Source organism: Poecile atricapillus, chromosome 4 (assembly GCF_030490865.1).
Source record: "Poecile atricapillus isolate bPoeAtr1 chromosome 4, bPoeAtr1.hap1, whole genome shotgun sequence".
NCBI classification, from domain to species: domain Eukaryota; kingdom Metazoa; phylum Chordata; class Aves; order Passeriformes; family Paridae; genus Poecile; species Poecile atricapillus.
Genome location: NC_081252.1, coordinates 72526624 through 72542563, shown reverse-complemented (window position 1 = coordinate 72542563; position 15940 = coordinate 72526624). Strand labels below are relative to the sequence as shown.

At 39.0% G+C, this 15940-nt stretch overlaps 1 protein-coding gene across 2 annotated transcripts in view; it reads left to right on the top strand.

Annotated features, from left to right (window-relative positions):
- Positions 1–15940, top strand: part of CTNNA2 (catenin alpha 2) — a 466335-nt gene that overhangs the window by 348929 nt on the left and 101466 nt on the right. For both annotated transcript variants that reach the window (XM_058838585.1, XM_058838586.1), the window contains exon 8: positions 1349–1429. In XM_058838585.1, coding sequence (XP_058694568.1) covers positions 1349–1429 — 81 coding nt within the window. The remainder of the gene's footprint in view (positions 1–1348; positions 1430–15940) is intronic.

Genomic DNA, 15940 nt, shown 5'->3' with positions numbered 1-15940 from the left:
GTCAAAGGATGAACACAAGAAAAGTGAGATAAAAATATCAGCGGGTGACACAGATGCCTCCTCTCGTGTGACAGCAAATGCTTTCTCTCTCTGTTTTCTGGTGTCAATTTGTGTGATTAACTCCAGAATTTGTAATGGATCCTTTTTAGAAAGCTAAGAGGTAAATTTATGTTTTGTATTAAATTCTGGTGGCACTTGATGTTGTTATGTTTGAATTAATAAAAAAAGGGGATGGGTTTTACAGATTTCTAAATGATCATGAAAGCTTTGGCCTCGTGTCATAATTAGAATTACAGGCAATAAGAGAGAGCAGTCATTCTCTGGAATGAATGCCTAAAGCAAAGACTGGAGCAGAGGCCTCTTGCCAATGTGGAGCTGATAACTGTGCTGTACATGTGAGAGGATATCATTGAAAGGGTGCCTTTAATCCCCATCCCACCCCAAAAGTGACTTCTCAATAGCTCCCAGAAACGTGTGCTATTAGGCTCAGCTGGAGAGAGAAAATCGCTCTTAATCATATGCAAGGAACAATTCTAAATAGAAGCATTTGAAAACAGCCTTGGGAAGGAAAGAGTACTGCCAGAAAGAATGGAAGATCATTTTGATTCTTGATGAAAAGCTTTCAAACAGAGTTCAATGTGCAAGAGTTGTGACAAATCTTTAGAGAAGTAGTTCTCTCTTAAGAGAAAGGTAATACAGCTAACAAAGTCCCTTAATGCTTTTTGTGCCATTGAACCTAAAAACCATATTTTCCCCCCATCGGTTATGAGCCACAAAAGGCTTTTTTCCCCCTTTTTAATCTTCATGAGGAGTTTTGCTTTGAGACTTCCTGCAGGAAAGTGTTTTAAGTGCAATTCTTCTTTATACTGAACCTAATGTCTGCCAATATGATTCCTGTTACAGGCGTAGGGACCATTTTCCTTCTGTCCTCAAGCTGTGTTGCTGCTTATTATCATGTTTAACATTCCCAGTGCTTGGCAGGATGGAGATTAGAAACTCTTAATATTCATTTTATAGTGAAAGGTCTTGCCAGATTTTTTTGAGTATTAGCTATAATATATGCACATAATTTATTGGTGGAAAAGTTCTGAACTCTCCGTTGAGTCACCTTAATCTTTGTTCTTATCACTTTAGGATTGTTTTAAAATAATCTTCTGTGCCTCCTGCACGTAAACATGTTAAAAACATTACTTTGGAAATAACAACTTGATGGTAGCAAACAAAAAAGCTGCAAAAACTTCCTTTGATGAATCCTTACTGTTTGTTTTTGTTTTTTTTTTTTTTAAAAAAAAAGTTTATATTACCTGGAGGATTTTTCTCTAACTCTAAGATTTTGGTTTTTTAACAGACTGGAAGGAAGGAGAAGGGAGACCCACTCAACATTGCCATTGACAAGATGACCAAGAAAACACGAGACCTCCGGAGACAGGTGAGCTGTGCTTTTGATAACACTTCTTGGTTTTCCAAGGAAATCATTGTTTTCCAACTCCAGACTGGTTTCACCACATGTGGAGGTAGAAAGAATTGGTGTCCTCATTTAGATAAGGCCCTACATTGTCCATGACCTTAAGCAATGTAGCAGCATTTCCTGAGACCAAAAAAAAAATAAAAAGGGAGAAAGAAATGCATTCCAAGTGTAACCCCCAATGGTCTTTCCATGTGGGAGGAGAGGCAGATTGTCCAGACCTTCCCTGCCTTGGCAGCCCAAAAACCCCAGTCATAAAAACACTGGCATATGTGCTTATTTGTGCTTTATTTGAATACTCTCGCTGGAGTAACAGGAAAGAGGAGCAGAACAGGAAAAAGAAAAATTGTAAGAGTAGAACATGTTCAAAGAGAACTTCCAAGGTACTGCATTAAATAAAGATCCTGTGAAGATACTGAAAGTCATAGTAAATAACAATTTTTCCAGTGAGGTGGATGCTCCATCTCTGTAAACACTCAAGGCCAGATTGGATGGGTCTGAGCAAACTGATCTCATTGAGGATGGCCCTGCCTGTGGCGCAAGGAAGAGAACCAGACAACCTCTAAAGGCCTCTTCTAAACCAAACTATCCTAGGTTTTTATAAACAGCTGCAAAACCTAGTTTAAACCATAAATTTTGGCTTTCTTCTATTACATTTATCATTGTGTTTTGTGATAAGGAAGAAAGGTCAATTTGAAAAGCTTGAGATGGAAAAGAAGTGAAAGGAGATTGGCAGCCAAAAGGGAGAAGTCTTTAGGTTTCTCTTTACACCTTCAAGTTAAGGCAGGACAGATTGCCTCTTTTGATCTCTTTTTTCTCCCTTTGAGATGATCCCAATCCTGAATTTTCTGTAAAAAAATAATAATAATAATAGTAGTAGTAATAGTAGTAGTAGTAGTAATGTGAATGAAAATTCTACCTGGCCTCTGTGAAAATGATCACAAATCCAGAAATCTGTCTAACCAAGTAAAGATTTAAATGTATCTTCAGGTGCCCATTTGCAGCACAGTAGTTTCGGAAAGAGTGGCCTCTGTAGGCATTTTGAAATCAGTGCTCTGCACTGCTAAAACTCAGCTCATTCCAGCTCTTCCTTCTTAACCTTTAGCAGACGTGTTTGAAGATCATATTCTCAGAGCTTATTTTGCCAGATAACAAACCCATTGCAGTGGATGTACAGACAATATGAATCACTGAGTCTCCTATATAAAACCTGGCATCACATCTGCTGCTCAGCTAATGACAGAAGAAAGAGCTCTGCTGTTCTGACCTCCAAATTTGTGGGATCCTTGGCTCTGCAGTGGAGCTGGGACCATGTGTTGCCTCCCACCTCTGTTCTCACTGCTTCAAGGAAGTAGCAGACTAACACATGAGTGAATTCTGTGTGAGGCTCTCAGCAGTTGCCTGAATTACTCATCCCTAAAGCCAAATTTACTCTGAAACGTGATATAAAAATGGCACCTTTCTTAATAAGCTCTGTGCTTCTCATGTGTATTCACCCCCATGGAATGTTCAGCCTCAGAGAGCTTGGAACTCTGGATGTGGGTAAAGTGAAGCACAGATATTGTATTTTCCTGCTTGGAGATTAAGCTTTTAATGCAGTTTCTGATACTTAAGGAAGTTACTCACGTAGGTATAATGTTTATTAAATTGTGGCAGTTGCTAGTAAACCAATCAAGATTAAATCATAACTGTGTTTGGGTTTCACAAACAGAGGAAGATGGAGTCTGCTTTCAACAATGTGCATTCTGACTGTAAACCATGATTCTTGAGAATCACAATCAATGTTGTGCTTCATCACATGAATATAATCAGCAGTGGAGCTGTGTTTGTCTGCCCAGACCTGCCTGTGCCCTCCCTGCTGGATTCCAGAATTGAGGGCTTGCTTTAATGGCTGGGGAGAGAGGCCTGAAGATTCAGAGGAAATGAGCTGCAGTGGAGATTACAGAGTCCTGATATTTCAGTCTTTCTGTTCTGGACAAAATCTCTGGAGACACAACCAGATCTGAATATGCCTTTTGTTTTTAAGGAATCCCTTTTAAAGCTTGCTTTTCAGACTTTGGAAGTTTAATGTTAACACCATAAAGCTAGATAACCTATAAATTATGTTTTGGTGATGAAAAATATAGAAGATAGATTGATGATAGATAGATAGATAGATAGATAGATAGATAGATAGATAGATAGATAGATAGATAGATAGATAGATAGATAGATAGATTTTGGTTTGGTTTTTTTTTTTTTTCCTATTTGGTAGTCAAGCTCCCTTGCAAGTCTTCAGTAATCGCCCATCTAAGACTGATTTTTCATTTTCTCCCCGGGTCACTTAACTCTTGATTTCAGAGATTTGATTTCATTATCTGTGTAACATGCAGAGATGGGAAATGACTGTGGATGGAACACGTGGTGCTAAAATTCCACCTCACAATTCACAGTCACTTCAATATTTCTTATTCTGATGGAATTACATCTTTAAAACTCATCATTTGAATGCTCCTGGGAATTGGGAAATTATTATGGAGATCTAATTATACATCTTATTATGAACTGCCAGTAAGAAAATCAACTTAAGTCAGACTGAGCAAGTTCTTGGAAGCAGACACACCTCACCAGCCCATGGCTTACTGCTGCCATTCCTTACTGGATTTTCATGGAATCACAGGGTGGTTTGGCTTGGAAAGGACCCTAACACCCATCTCTATCCAACACCCTGCCATGGGCAGGGACACCTTCCCTTGCCCCAGGTTGCTCCAAGGTCCATCCAGCCTGGCCTTGGACACTTCCAGGGATCCAGGGGCAGCCACAGCTTCTCTGGGCACCCTGTGCCAGGGCCTGCCCACCCTCACAGGGAACAATTCCTTCCTAACATCTAATGCAGGCTCCTCAGTCCAGTTTAAACAAGGAGCTACTGGAGAAGGTCCAGCAGAGACCACAAAGACAGTGAAGGGTTTGGAGCATCCCCCTTATGAGGAGATACTGTAGAAGTTGGGCTTGTTTAGTCTGGAAAAGAGAATGGGAGGGATCTCATCAATCCATGTAAATATCTCCAAGGAGGGGGTCACAGAATTGTGCCAGATTCTTTCCGTGGTGCACAGGGACAGGACAAGGACTAATGGCCATAAACTCAAACAGAAGAAGTTTCACTTCAACATGAGGAAGAACTTCTTAATGTTGAGGGTGGCAGAGCAGTGGAACAGCTGCCCAGGGAGGCCATGGAGTCTCCCTCTCTGGAGACATTCCAAACCCACCTGGGCACGTTCCTGTGTCACCTGCTCCAGGTGACACTGCCTTGACAGGGGGTTGATGATCTCCAGATGTCCTTCCAACCCTAAATATTCTGTGACTCTGTAACCCTTCCTTCTGCCAATATAAAGCCATTCCTGCTGTCCAGTCACTCCATGCCCTCTCCAAAAGTCCCTCTCCAACTCTCTTGTACCCCCTTTAGGCACTGGAAGGTGCTGGAAGATCTGGAAGCCTTCTCTTCTCCAGGCTGAATCAGCCTTTCATTTTGAACAAGCTGGAGAGAGCACTGAATCTGATAAAAAGTTCTGCCAATTGGCAAGATTTGGGTTCTCTTTTTCCCACTGGTATGCAAGCCTGTAGGTAGAAAAAAAAGCAACCCAAAATGACAAAACCTAGAAGCTGAACAAAGGCATCTTTCCCTGCGTGGTACAGCAAGCCAAGCCAGCAGCGGCTGCTGGCTGATGCCAATTCTTGTGTGAGCTTGTTTTTCCTCCCTAGGAAGAAAGAGAATCCCCAACCCTAGAGGTCAAATGCTCCAGGCAATCCCAAAGCAGCCGGCATTTCGAGGATTGCAGCTCTGGGGAGACCCTGAAAGAGAGAGAAGCAGGCAGGACACACCAGAGGTTTGCTCACAGCACCTGGAGGTGCAGCACAGCTGGAGTTGCTGCTGTCCCTCCATCCCCCACCTCCTGTTCCTTCTGCACCAGCCAGTCGAGGTGGAATAACCAAAACCATTTCTTTTGCCTTAAATGCCACCTATCTGTGCTGCCATTACAGCAGCATGCCTGCATTATTTTGTGTTTGCCCATTCAAGGCTTCCTGTGCCTCCAAGTGGAAGGAATTGGACAGAAATAAGATAATTTTTTCACCACCAATTCTCAGTTTATACTGGAAATTATGCTCTCATACAGCTGTTAAGGAGAATTTGTCCCACTCCTACTGACTGAGATTTATGTTATTACTAAAGCTGCTTAGAAATACTGCATGAAATAAATACTCCACAGAAAATTATAATTTTCTTAAGAACTGGAAAACTTCCAGAAAGCATCCAGAAATTTAATTTTGAAAATTTTAAAAAATAATAATTATAAAAAAAGAAACCTGAGAGTGTTGAAAAGTCTAGTTTGGATTTTTTCCAGTAGACTCCAGTTTTCATTTTGAAAGTTAATAATTTGTTTTTTATCCTAGCATTGCAAATACAAATATTTACATATAAATATGTATTAAAAATTAAACACTCATTTATACCACAGCCAAGGAGATTTTCCTTTGTTTCAAACCATTTTTCTAGGTTTTAAATTTTCATGTTTCATCTGAAAGTAGAATAAAGCAAAAATTAAAAAATACTGTATTTTTCCTAATGTTGGACTTCTGCTTCTCCTTGAAGTTTTAGGCAACAAAACATCATTAAAACATATATATTAATAGGAACTGTGGAGTAGAAAGCCCTGAAATAACTGAATTACCAGTTGCATTTTGATAAATACTTCTGAACATTTAGACTGATGTCCTGGGCTTTCATTTTAATGGAATGGATGCCTAATATAAATTATTATTACTGTTAGATATCTAAGTTTGGGTGTGCAGTATCAAAATGCATTTTTTTGCCACCTGATTATAGTTTTGTGGCCTTTGTGTGGTGTTGGATAAAATCCAGCTCAACATTTTGGACAGGTATCACAAAAAGCAGAATAACATCAACATCCTGTTAGTACCTACATACAGGTAGTAGCTAAGATGGTGATTTTGAATATGGAAAAAAGAATTCTTCACACCACTGTCTGAGGCAGAACATTCCACTTTAGCTCTTCTTTTTATCAAAAATGTCCTCTTCTCAGATTGTCTTTTCCAGACAGCATCCTACAAACCCCTGAGGAATCCTTATTTTTTAACACAGAACTGAAAACCAGAATTGTGAACACCTGAATTAATGAAATTTTGCTTTCTATAGCATTGTACTGTCTGCTTAGGGCTTTCTACAGCAATAATCTGAGGTCCTTGATTCTCATGTTTCCTCACATTTTCTCCCCCCATCATTTTCCCTGCTCATTCCTGATCATCTGAGCTCATTTGTTACTCCAGGAGAAATGCAGAGAGCAATGGGCTGGTACCTGTGTGGGTACTCTGGGCACGCAGCCTCTGACTTCACATCACAAATTTCTCTCCTTAGGACACTGATTTGCGTCACTCTTCTCCCACCCAGACAATTTTCCATCAAACTCCATCTATTCACCACCCTTAAGACCTTTTCTCTCTGTCAGATGGTTTTAAAATAGGTCAACTGATTAATATGTGTTTGTAAAGAAAAAAGGGGCAGATTTACTGTGATCATTCCCTCAGAAAACCAGTCCAGAAGGTAAATCCCAGAGTATGGTTCTGTTCTCTGCTATCTGCAAGTGCAGTAACATTGGTATTGTATAACCATAGCAGGTTATTATTCATAAATAAACCCTTGATGTGATTTCCACAGTGCCATGGAGCTTGTTTTCCTGTATGATTTCCCACAAATAGCTTTCGGGTGTATCTGGGCTCTGTCCTCGTTACTGGTGATTTAATCAGATCTCCTTTTTAGGCTGAAAGCCTAAATAGGTTTTCCCAAGATTTCTGCATTGGTTTGGATGAGTTTTCCCTTTTTCTGATGTGTTAGGATATTGGTTGCTTCTTTTCAGTGTCTGCTTTTCCCAGCAGCCACTCTCAGTGTCCCAGGAATGGGGACACACTCTGGGGTACTCAGGATCAGCTTTGGCCATTTAGGCATGAGCTAACATCAACAGTGACCGTGCTGTGGTGTCTTTCTACCAGACACACACTCTGCAGAAGCCAAATTAAAAATAATAAAAAAAAAAACCCGGGTCATATTTGCCCTTTTTATACCTCTAATCAATTCTTTATGTATAATGCAGTAAGTACATCCTTTCACATGACCCTTATGTATATTTGATCAGTCATTTACATTCCCCTGTGCTGAGATGGGCTCTTGCTAATTCCTTTGTAACACACTTGGTGGACTCTGGGCATGATTTTCATCAGCCTTTTACAGCCCTATTCTCTAATATCCCTCTCTTCAATCTACAATTATTACATTATCTTTTAGTCATATCTTTTAGAATATCCTGAGTTAGAAGGCACCCACAATGATCATTAAATCCTTGATAGTACTGTTTCAGTGCCTGTATTAGGCTGCAATTCAAGCTTGCAAAAGCTTGAAGTTTGATGAGAAAAATACCTTCTGTAATTTATTTGTGCCAATTTGGTAAAACAAAGACCTTGGGGACAGCATCTTGACTGTACTCAGGTTTTCTTTCAGCTTCACAGGTCTCTGAAAGGACTTGCAATTTGCTGTCCTTTGTTTAACATGGGTTGCACCAGTTTGAGCTAGATCCTAGGCTCCAGCACGTTCTTAGGCTTGTTTATCATCTCTCTGTGTTCCAGCCCTCGAGCAGCAGCGTGTCTCCCTTTGCTCTTTATGTCACTCACTTCCACGTAGATTAAGTTGTATTGCTGTTTATGAATGCTATTTAGGGTAAAAAAAAAAATAAAAAGATATATATAAAAAAAAATTAGCACTTTGAAGCCTTCCAAAAATTGCTGTAGACTCTAGAAGGACTCTCAGAATAAAAAAGCATGAATATTAACTCAGGGAATTAGACTGATGGGACACCTAAAACTGAAATAATGTGTTCTGTTGGAGCAGATTTTATCTCAGCTAACCCATACAATGTCAATTATATTATGGATAGACATTTATATAGTGTTTTCAGTCTGTGGCCTCAAATCTCTCTACTCAAGGATATGCATAGCTTGCTTCTTTACAGAATGCAAATGCTTTGAGGGAAACACAGGACTTCCTCCAAAAGAGGAAATCTTCTCATCATCTTCTTGCAGCAAAGCTTCTGTCTCACACCCAGACCAGATGACTTGCAAATGCTGTAGGGAGGGCCAGCAGCACCTAGAAATTCAACCTTGGTGCTCTAAATCATAATTAACTGACTTATATTTTTTGTTTATCCTCTCTTTGCTATGCTTTGTGAGGACAGGCAAGGCTTACTGTCCAGTTTTAGAAGAATAATCTGAAGCTCAGGAAATAAAGTTGCTTCTGAAGGTGAAGCTGCCTCACTTGAGGTATTCTGTGTTCTACCAGCATTAGGAGGTAACATTCAGCATCTGAATATTAAGATATAAGCCCAAGGGAAGCATAAGAACTCAAAAAGCAAAACAAAATCTTCAGTGGAAAACAGTGAACCCAATTCTAATCAAACTTAATATACATTAATTAACAAACTTCTTTCAGCTTCCCAAAGACAATGAAGAGAAATTTTAAATGAAAAGAAAAAAAGAAACTCATACTGAGGGGACAGGGGGAAGAGGAAGGAGAGAACTCTGAAAATTCACACCAGCTGATGTCAGTCATAGAAATCAGCTGGTGATACAAAGAAGTGGTTTTCATTCAGCCTCCCTTACAGTCACTGGACAGTTCATTTCTGAAGGGTGAATTGGGGTTTCAAGGATGTGTTTTGTATAAGCCCTTTGTACACAGGGAGTCATGAACAATCTGCTTTCTAATTTAGGCACCCTAAAGACAGATTTGTGTGAGGAGTCCTTGGACTTTCCAGCTACCCACTAGAGCCAGTCGATGGTGCAGCATTTGGGACATTTCTGGGGGGCTGGGAAAGTGTGTTCTCCTTCTCTGATGTGCCCTTTGTTGCAAACAAGAGGGAATTGGGTAAGGATATAAATCCTGAAGGGGAATTTTTTTAATATTCAAGATCTGTATAATTTAAATAGGGGAAGAAAACAGAGAATAAAAGGGTCACAGACCTTCCTGAGCTCACATGAGGCTGTGAGAGTTTGTAAGAGCTGATGCAGTGTTCTGAAGATGCAAAACTTCACACAAGCATGAAGTAGTAGCAGAACATCCAAGGAACTTCTGAATTTCTGAAATTCTGAATTTAGTATTGCAGGAATGTTTATTCAGATTTATTTTTCAAAGGCAGAGTTGAAGCAAGGTCACACTTAAAGAGATGATCCACAGGAGTCTGTGCTGTATTACCAAAAAGGAGTTTTTTGGCTGTTTCCAAGGGGAAGTGCAGTGTTATTACTGAGATTGCCCCATTCTGTTGCATGAAAATACATCTCGACAAAATGCTGGCATTTTTTAAAGGGAGCCAGCCACAAATTAATCTAAACCTCTTTGAACCAAAGGCCACCTGTGGCATCAGCTCTTGCTTCTGAGAAACTCAGCCCCTTTTCCTCGTTGCTTAATAGGTTTGATTTTCACCTGCAGTGACACCAAAAGCAGTCTATCAAATGCTAATACAGATTTTTTTCTGTGCCAGGGCTACATGTTTATGCCTTGTATTCATTTAATATGGGTGCACTGTATTGTGTGTAGCTCTTTTTCTAGATTTGTAGCTGTTTTGTAGGTTTTGCAGCCTGTACAAAGGTGTTAGGCTGGAGTCTGGTGTGATACTGGCTTAGAAGGCAGAGATAGCAATGCTCCTGTTGGAGTCTGGGACACAGAGTGTGTGCCCTTGTCTCTGATAATTGGCTCTGACATCCAAGAAAACACTGAATTTCATATAATACCATAGAAACAACTATTAAAGTTAAATAGAAAAGCTAAAACTGTGAGTGTGTAAATTAGAGAGCTTTCTTAAGTCACTAAGTGAAATAAAATTAAAGTTTAGAGTTTAAACTAAAGAACAGAAGACAAGATGGAAGATTCAGGGTATTGTCCCTTGACTTGCTTCTTTCTTCTTCATCTTCTTCTAGAGGTTTTTGGGTAGTAGTAAGTGATTTGATAGAGAATGCCACAGTGCAGCACAGAGGTGTTGGGTCACTGGGTCATAAAGAAAAATAATTTACGTGTCTATTGTTCATTAGGTGAAAATAAGTATGAAGATAAAAGAGCTGCATATTTCAAAGCCATTTTGTGCCATTTGAGTCAGTTTGAGGCAGGAGATGGTGGACTGAACTTGAGCAGAAAGTCTGGAGAAGTCTGCCAAGTCTTTTGATAAGATATATTAATAAACACGAGAAACAAGAACCTAACGAGCCTTTAAAATATCCTTCCTGACACAGAACTAAAATAAACAAAATTCTCTGTGAGTGAGTATCGAAGAATTCAGCCCTAAAAGGACTGAGATTGAACAACATGCTCCACTTGATGAAGTCCTCTGCTCTTCCAGCCTCACTGAATTTATGGGAGTAGGGACACAGAACATCACCAACGTGGTCTGAAAGAGCTGTGAGCCCCTGGCATGCTGATCAATACTTCCACTTTTTGTCTGCTCCCATTTGGTAGAATAACTGGTGTATTTACTTCAGGAAAGGACTTCTAGTAAAATCTTCAAAAATCTGATCTAAAGAATTAGAGAAAATGCGCTGTTATTTGAATTACAATCAATAAGGATTTTGATTTGAACTTCTTTGAACAAACATCTTTGTCTCCCTCAAAGTGCACTTCTAGGTGTTTATCACTGTGACATTGAGGTTTTTATAGTGCTCTGAAGTGCTCCAGAGGAAATGGTGAGTGCTTTAATACTGCTGATTTACTCTTTCGGGTCTGCAGTAATTTCCTTACTGCCTAATTATAAGGCTTGGTTTAATTTACTCTACACATAATGTTTACTGATGCACATATGGTGCCATATTTCAGGAAACTATGCCCATATCAGGTAGTTTTGGGCAAGGCTGCAGTGTGTAACATTTTCATCAAACAAAGAAAACATAATACTCATCATGGATTTTTTTTTTTTTCCTCTGGCAAAAGCCACAGTGTAGTAACCATGGCTCTTTTTGCTTTTTTGAAGTAGAGACTTGATTTTATCTTTTTTTTAAATTTCTTTTTTCTTTTTTGAACTGAAAAAAAAGAGCAGAGGGTTGGCCTTTCAAAGTGCCTTGAGAAGAATTAGGAGGCAAAACTCAGTGACAGCTCTACTGAGCTGGATGAGATTACTGCACAGAGTTTGTGTATTATTCCTCAAATAATGAGCCCTTGTAAAACTTCAGATATTTCAATAAATCTTTGTGTTTAGAAGATGCCTACCTCTATAATCACTGCAGAGGAATAAGCATGGAGTTTCCTAAAATCTTTTTGATAAAAGACGCTGTAAATGTGGGAGAAGCTCAGTGGAAGTGTATATTTATAATTTTTCTACATTATAAATAAAAATACCCACAAAATAGACAAAAAAAAAAAGACAAAAAAAGCCACCAGAAATGTATTTCAAGAGATTTCTGTTGATAATAGTTTTACATAAAGAATCTTTCACTGTTCTGTAGTGTCATCTCAAGAATGACCTGTAGTCATATCAGCTAAAGGAACTTACAGAATTTTGAATTCATAACAACAGCTTCAAATGTTGGTGTTCATTACCAATAATGCAGTAGCATGAGGTAGGGAGCACCATAAATGCAGAGAAAAACATAATCCTTTTCCAAAAACTTCCCTAATTCCATCTTCTTAATGGCTTTATGAGCAGTGGAAAAGTACATAGAGTTTAATTGCCAAATGGGATTTCAACATTACATTTGTTTCTTAATTGACATTAATTTTGTTCACTAACTCTATTTCTAAGTGTTATGAAATATCTTTAATGTTATGTTCTGCTTGTAATTAAGCAACCAGATACAAAAGGTTTTGTTTCCAATTCTTACTGTGCAAAAATGACTGCAAAGGAGAAGAAAAGAAAGTATAAGTGAAGTGAGAAAAAAAGACAAGAAAACCCCCAACAAAACAAACCCAAGAACAAAACCCAGACTGATCTCACTGCTGTAAGGGCTTTTTGAAAGGCATGGATGATAATTGATAGTATCAGATATCAATCATCTCTGTCCATGAGGCAGGATCCGCTGGTGACTTTGAGTGACTCTTGGACAGGATGATGAGAAATCCATTTTTGCAGCACACAATCAATTTTTAATCTTGTTTCAGCCATTGTCTGGCACTTGGACAGACAGGTCTACCCAAGAGCTGTCATCAGCTTCCAGTGGGCTCAGTCTGCAGTTCTTGGAGAAGCTGATGACAATATTTACTATGCCAGGCTGTTCATGCAGCTGGGTTAGGTGGGACTGCAGGTGTGACACGTGTGACATTTACTGTATTAAACCTGGAAGGCTTATTGGATCTGACTGCTCATAGTGAGGATAACTTCATTAAGAGTTTCGTAGAAAATTTCCTTCCCATCTTGGCCAAATTGCTATTTCATCGTCCCAAACCAGCTTTTCCCCCTTTTTATTTATTTACTTACTGTATTTCATTAAAAAAAAACAAAACAAAACATAAAGCTCCAAAGCCACTCTACTTGGTTTCAGTATCATTTCAACAGGATCTGAGAGGGAAGATGGTTATATACTATGATTATATACTATATGATATTATATATTATATACAATAGGTTGTGGTTCTTAGTTTAATCTTTGGATTTTTAATTCAATATCTCTATTCTTCCTCATTTCCCTCTCCTTTGTCCCACCTCTTTCACATCAGACCCTTTAGGTTTGCAGTTTTGGTGACATTTTTGACACTTTACCGTTCTCTTCAGTTTTCACACGGTTATTTTTCAAAGTCTTACCCTTTTTTTTTTCACTGCTGGGGTAACCTATAGTTTCACCCTTCTTTGTTCCTACATGTAATTTCCTGTTCTGCAGTTTCATACTCTCATATTCACTTTATCACAATTCTACCCTCTCAGGTCATACAGGATGCAAAAGTTAATCACTGTCTTTTCACTCTTGGGTTGTTTTGACTTCCCTAATACTTTTTACTGTCTGCTCAATTCCTACCTGTATTTCTGGTTTTCCCACATTTTTAATGGGAATCTCCGTACTGCCCTCTACCTGTTAATCCCCTGTTTAATTCTTCATTTAAATATTTAATTGAATCCCAGCACTGCCATTGCAGTTGGGTCTTTATTGTTCTATCCAGATATGAAAGACAGATTTCATACCTTGATAATCTTCACATGTTTGAGGGGTATGTGGTCATCATTCCCCCAAACATAGAATTATTTTTCTCTGCTTTTATGTAACTGCACTAATATTTCTAGCAAGCCTGATGCTTACTCTTACTGAAAAATGCTTTTTTTGAAAAGGTGGTATAAAATCTTTCTGTCATGAAAATTGATAAACCATCCCCTACAGGCCCTCAAAAAAACCCCATCAAACAAACGAATTTAAATCAATGGGGATTAAGTACCTTAGCACTTGGTAACAGGGTTCTTTCATCTTTTGGGCCATGAACCATTTTGAGGAATCCTTTATAGTGGCCTATGACTAGGAGGAACGTTTCTCTGTCTGTTTCTTATAATCTTTCAAATTTTTGGTCTAAAATTGTCACTTCAACTTGCTTTCTGTTAGCAAATTCATTCCAAATCTTTTCCTGATTATGGAAGCTTCTCTGTAGAGAAAGGAAAGCTCACATATGGAAAAATATTTTAAACAGTTTGAACTAAAAGAGAGCAGGTTTAGATTAGATTTTAGGAAGAAATTGTTCCCTCTGAGGGTGGTGAAGCCCTGGCACAGGGTGCCCAGAGAAGCTGTGGCTGCCCCTGGATCCCTGGAAGTGCCCAAGGCCAGGCTGGACAGGGCTTGGAGCAGCCTGGGGAAGTGGAAGGGGGGTTGGAACTGGATGATCTTTAAGATTCAGGCCATTTCTAATTATTACCTGTCTTTGTAGCAGCATTTCTTCCTGATTTATCATTGGCTCAAATTATACTTCTTTTTTTTTTTTTTTAAATTTTTTTTTAAATGTAATATATTCCATAGATCTGTAGTTTGAGTGTCCAAGTGCGACACATATTCTAAATATGTGGTTTTTTTGCTGTTTAATTCACCAAGACATAATTGGTGGTGTTGCTGTCCCCATCCCCCACGTTACCATTCTTTGGTCACATCCTGGTGTGACACAGCCTGCAGAACTGACCGAGACTTTCTCTTTAGCACCACACTGCAGCAGCTCCTAATGGTCACTGCCTTATTCTCCAGAACTCAATTTCACAGCGTATTGGAGGTGACACACCTTAACTGCAGTGGAGCAGGCTTTATTTTCATCCCTTTCAATTGAATTAATGCCTGTTTGGGAGCGCTCTGCAGGTGCAAACTGGAGCTGGGCTGCAACGCACATTAAATGGAAAATGGTGAATAAGGTGCTCCTTGGTAAACTTTTGTTACAGGCAGCTCTGTACTGCCAGGCTTTATAAAGTTTAACAATCTGTTGGAGTCATTAATCTCCTGCTGTGGCTTTACCTTCCAGTGGCAGGATTAGACATCTAATTCTCTACTAGACTGTAAGTAGCACTGAGACATTTTGGTTTTAAAATTGTTATATAGCCATGGAAAACATCGTTTTGGTGGGCATTTAACCTCTTTGAGCTCAATTATGGCTGTGAACTGACAATGATAAAACAGCCCTAAACAGTGCTTAGAACAGTAGAGCATGATGCTATCAAAAACAGCAACTTGACTGTGCACCATAAAGTGACAAAATTGACTGAACTGGAAAGACATAAAATCTGCCTGTGCACCATTCATGCTCTCAAAAATATTTTCAGGTTTTCATGTTTTCCTTCTATATTTTTTGTTGAACCGGCAAATTTATTAATCTGTTAGCTTTATGTACATTAATAAAGTTTTCTCTCTGACAAAATGAATTAAGGAAGACCTTAATTTAACATGCTTCCTGCTCTAATAAATGAAGTTTCATGTAGTGGAATTTGTGCTTTGAATTTATCTCTAAATTAAAAATCCAGTGGGGGGAAAAAAATCCTAAAGCATTGTCTTATGAGTAATAGTGTGTGTCATAATATTTACATCAGAGCACAGCATAAATTAAGGCATTGCAAAGGCATTTGTTAATGCAGGTGTGTGAGCAAAGCTTTGGTGCTGGTTTTGGAATAAAACACAATGGGCTTTTGCTGCTTGCTTTGTGACCATTCAAATTCAGGTCACAGCCTTCTCCCATTCCCTTCTGAACTGACATTACCTGGATGAAACTGAGATCTCTGGGTGCACAAGCCATCACTTAGACTGGACTTTGTTGCAGCATGCCCAGGAGGACACAGGATTGCTTTTCCAGTAGTTATTTACCTTGATGAATAGCCCTAATTGGATCAAATAGACTGGTAATGGTGAACCAGTACTTTTAAATGTCTTGTCTTGTGCCATTAATATTACCTTGTCATGTATCCATTTGAGCTCTGGGATGAATGTCTTGCCATCATACTGCTGTCACAT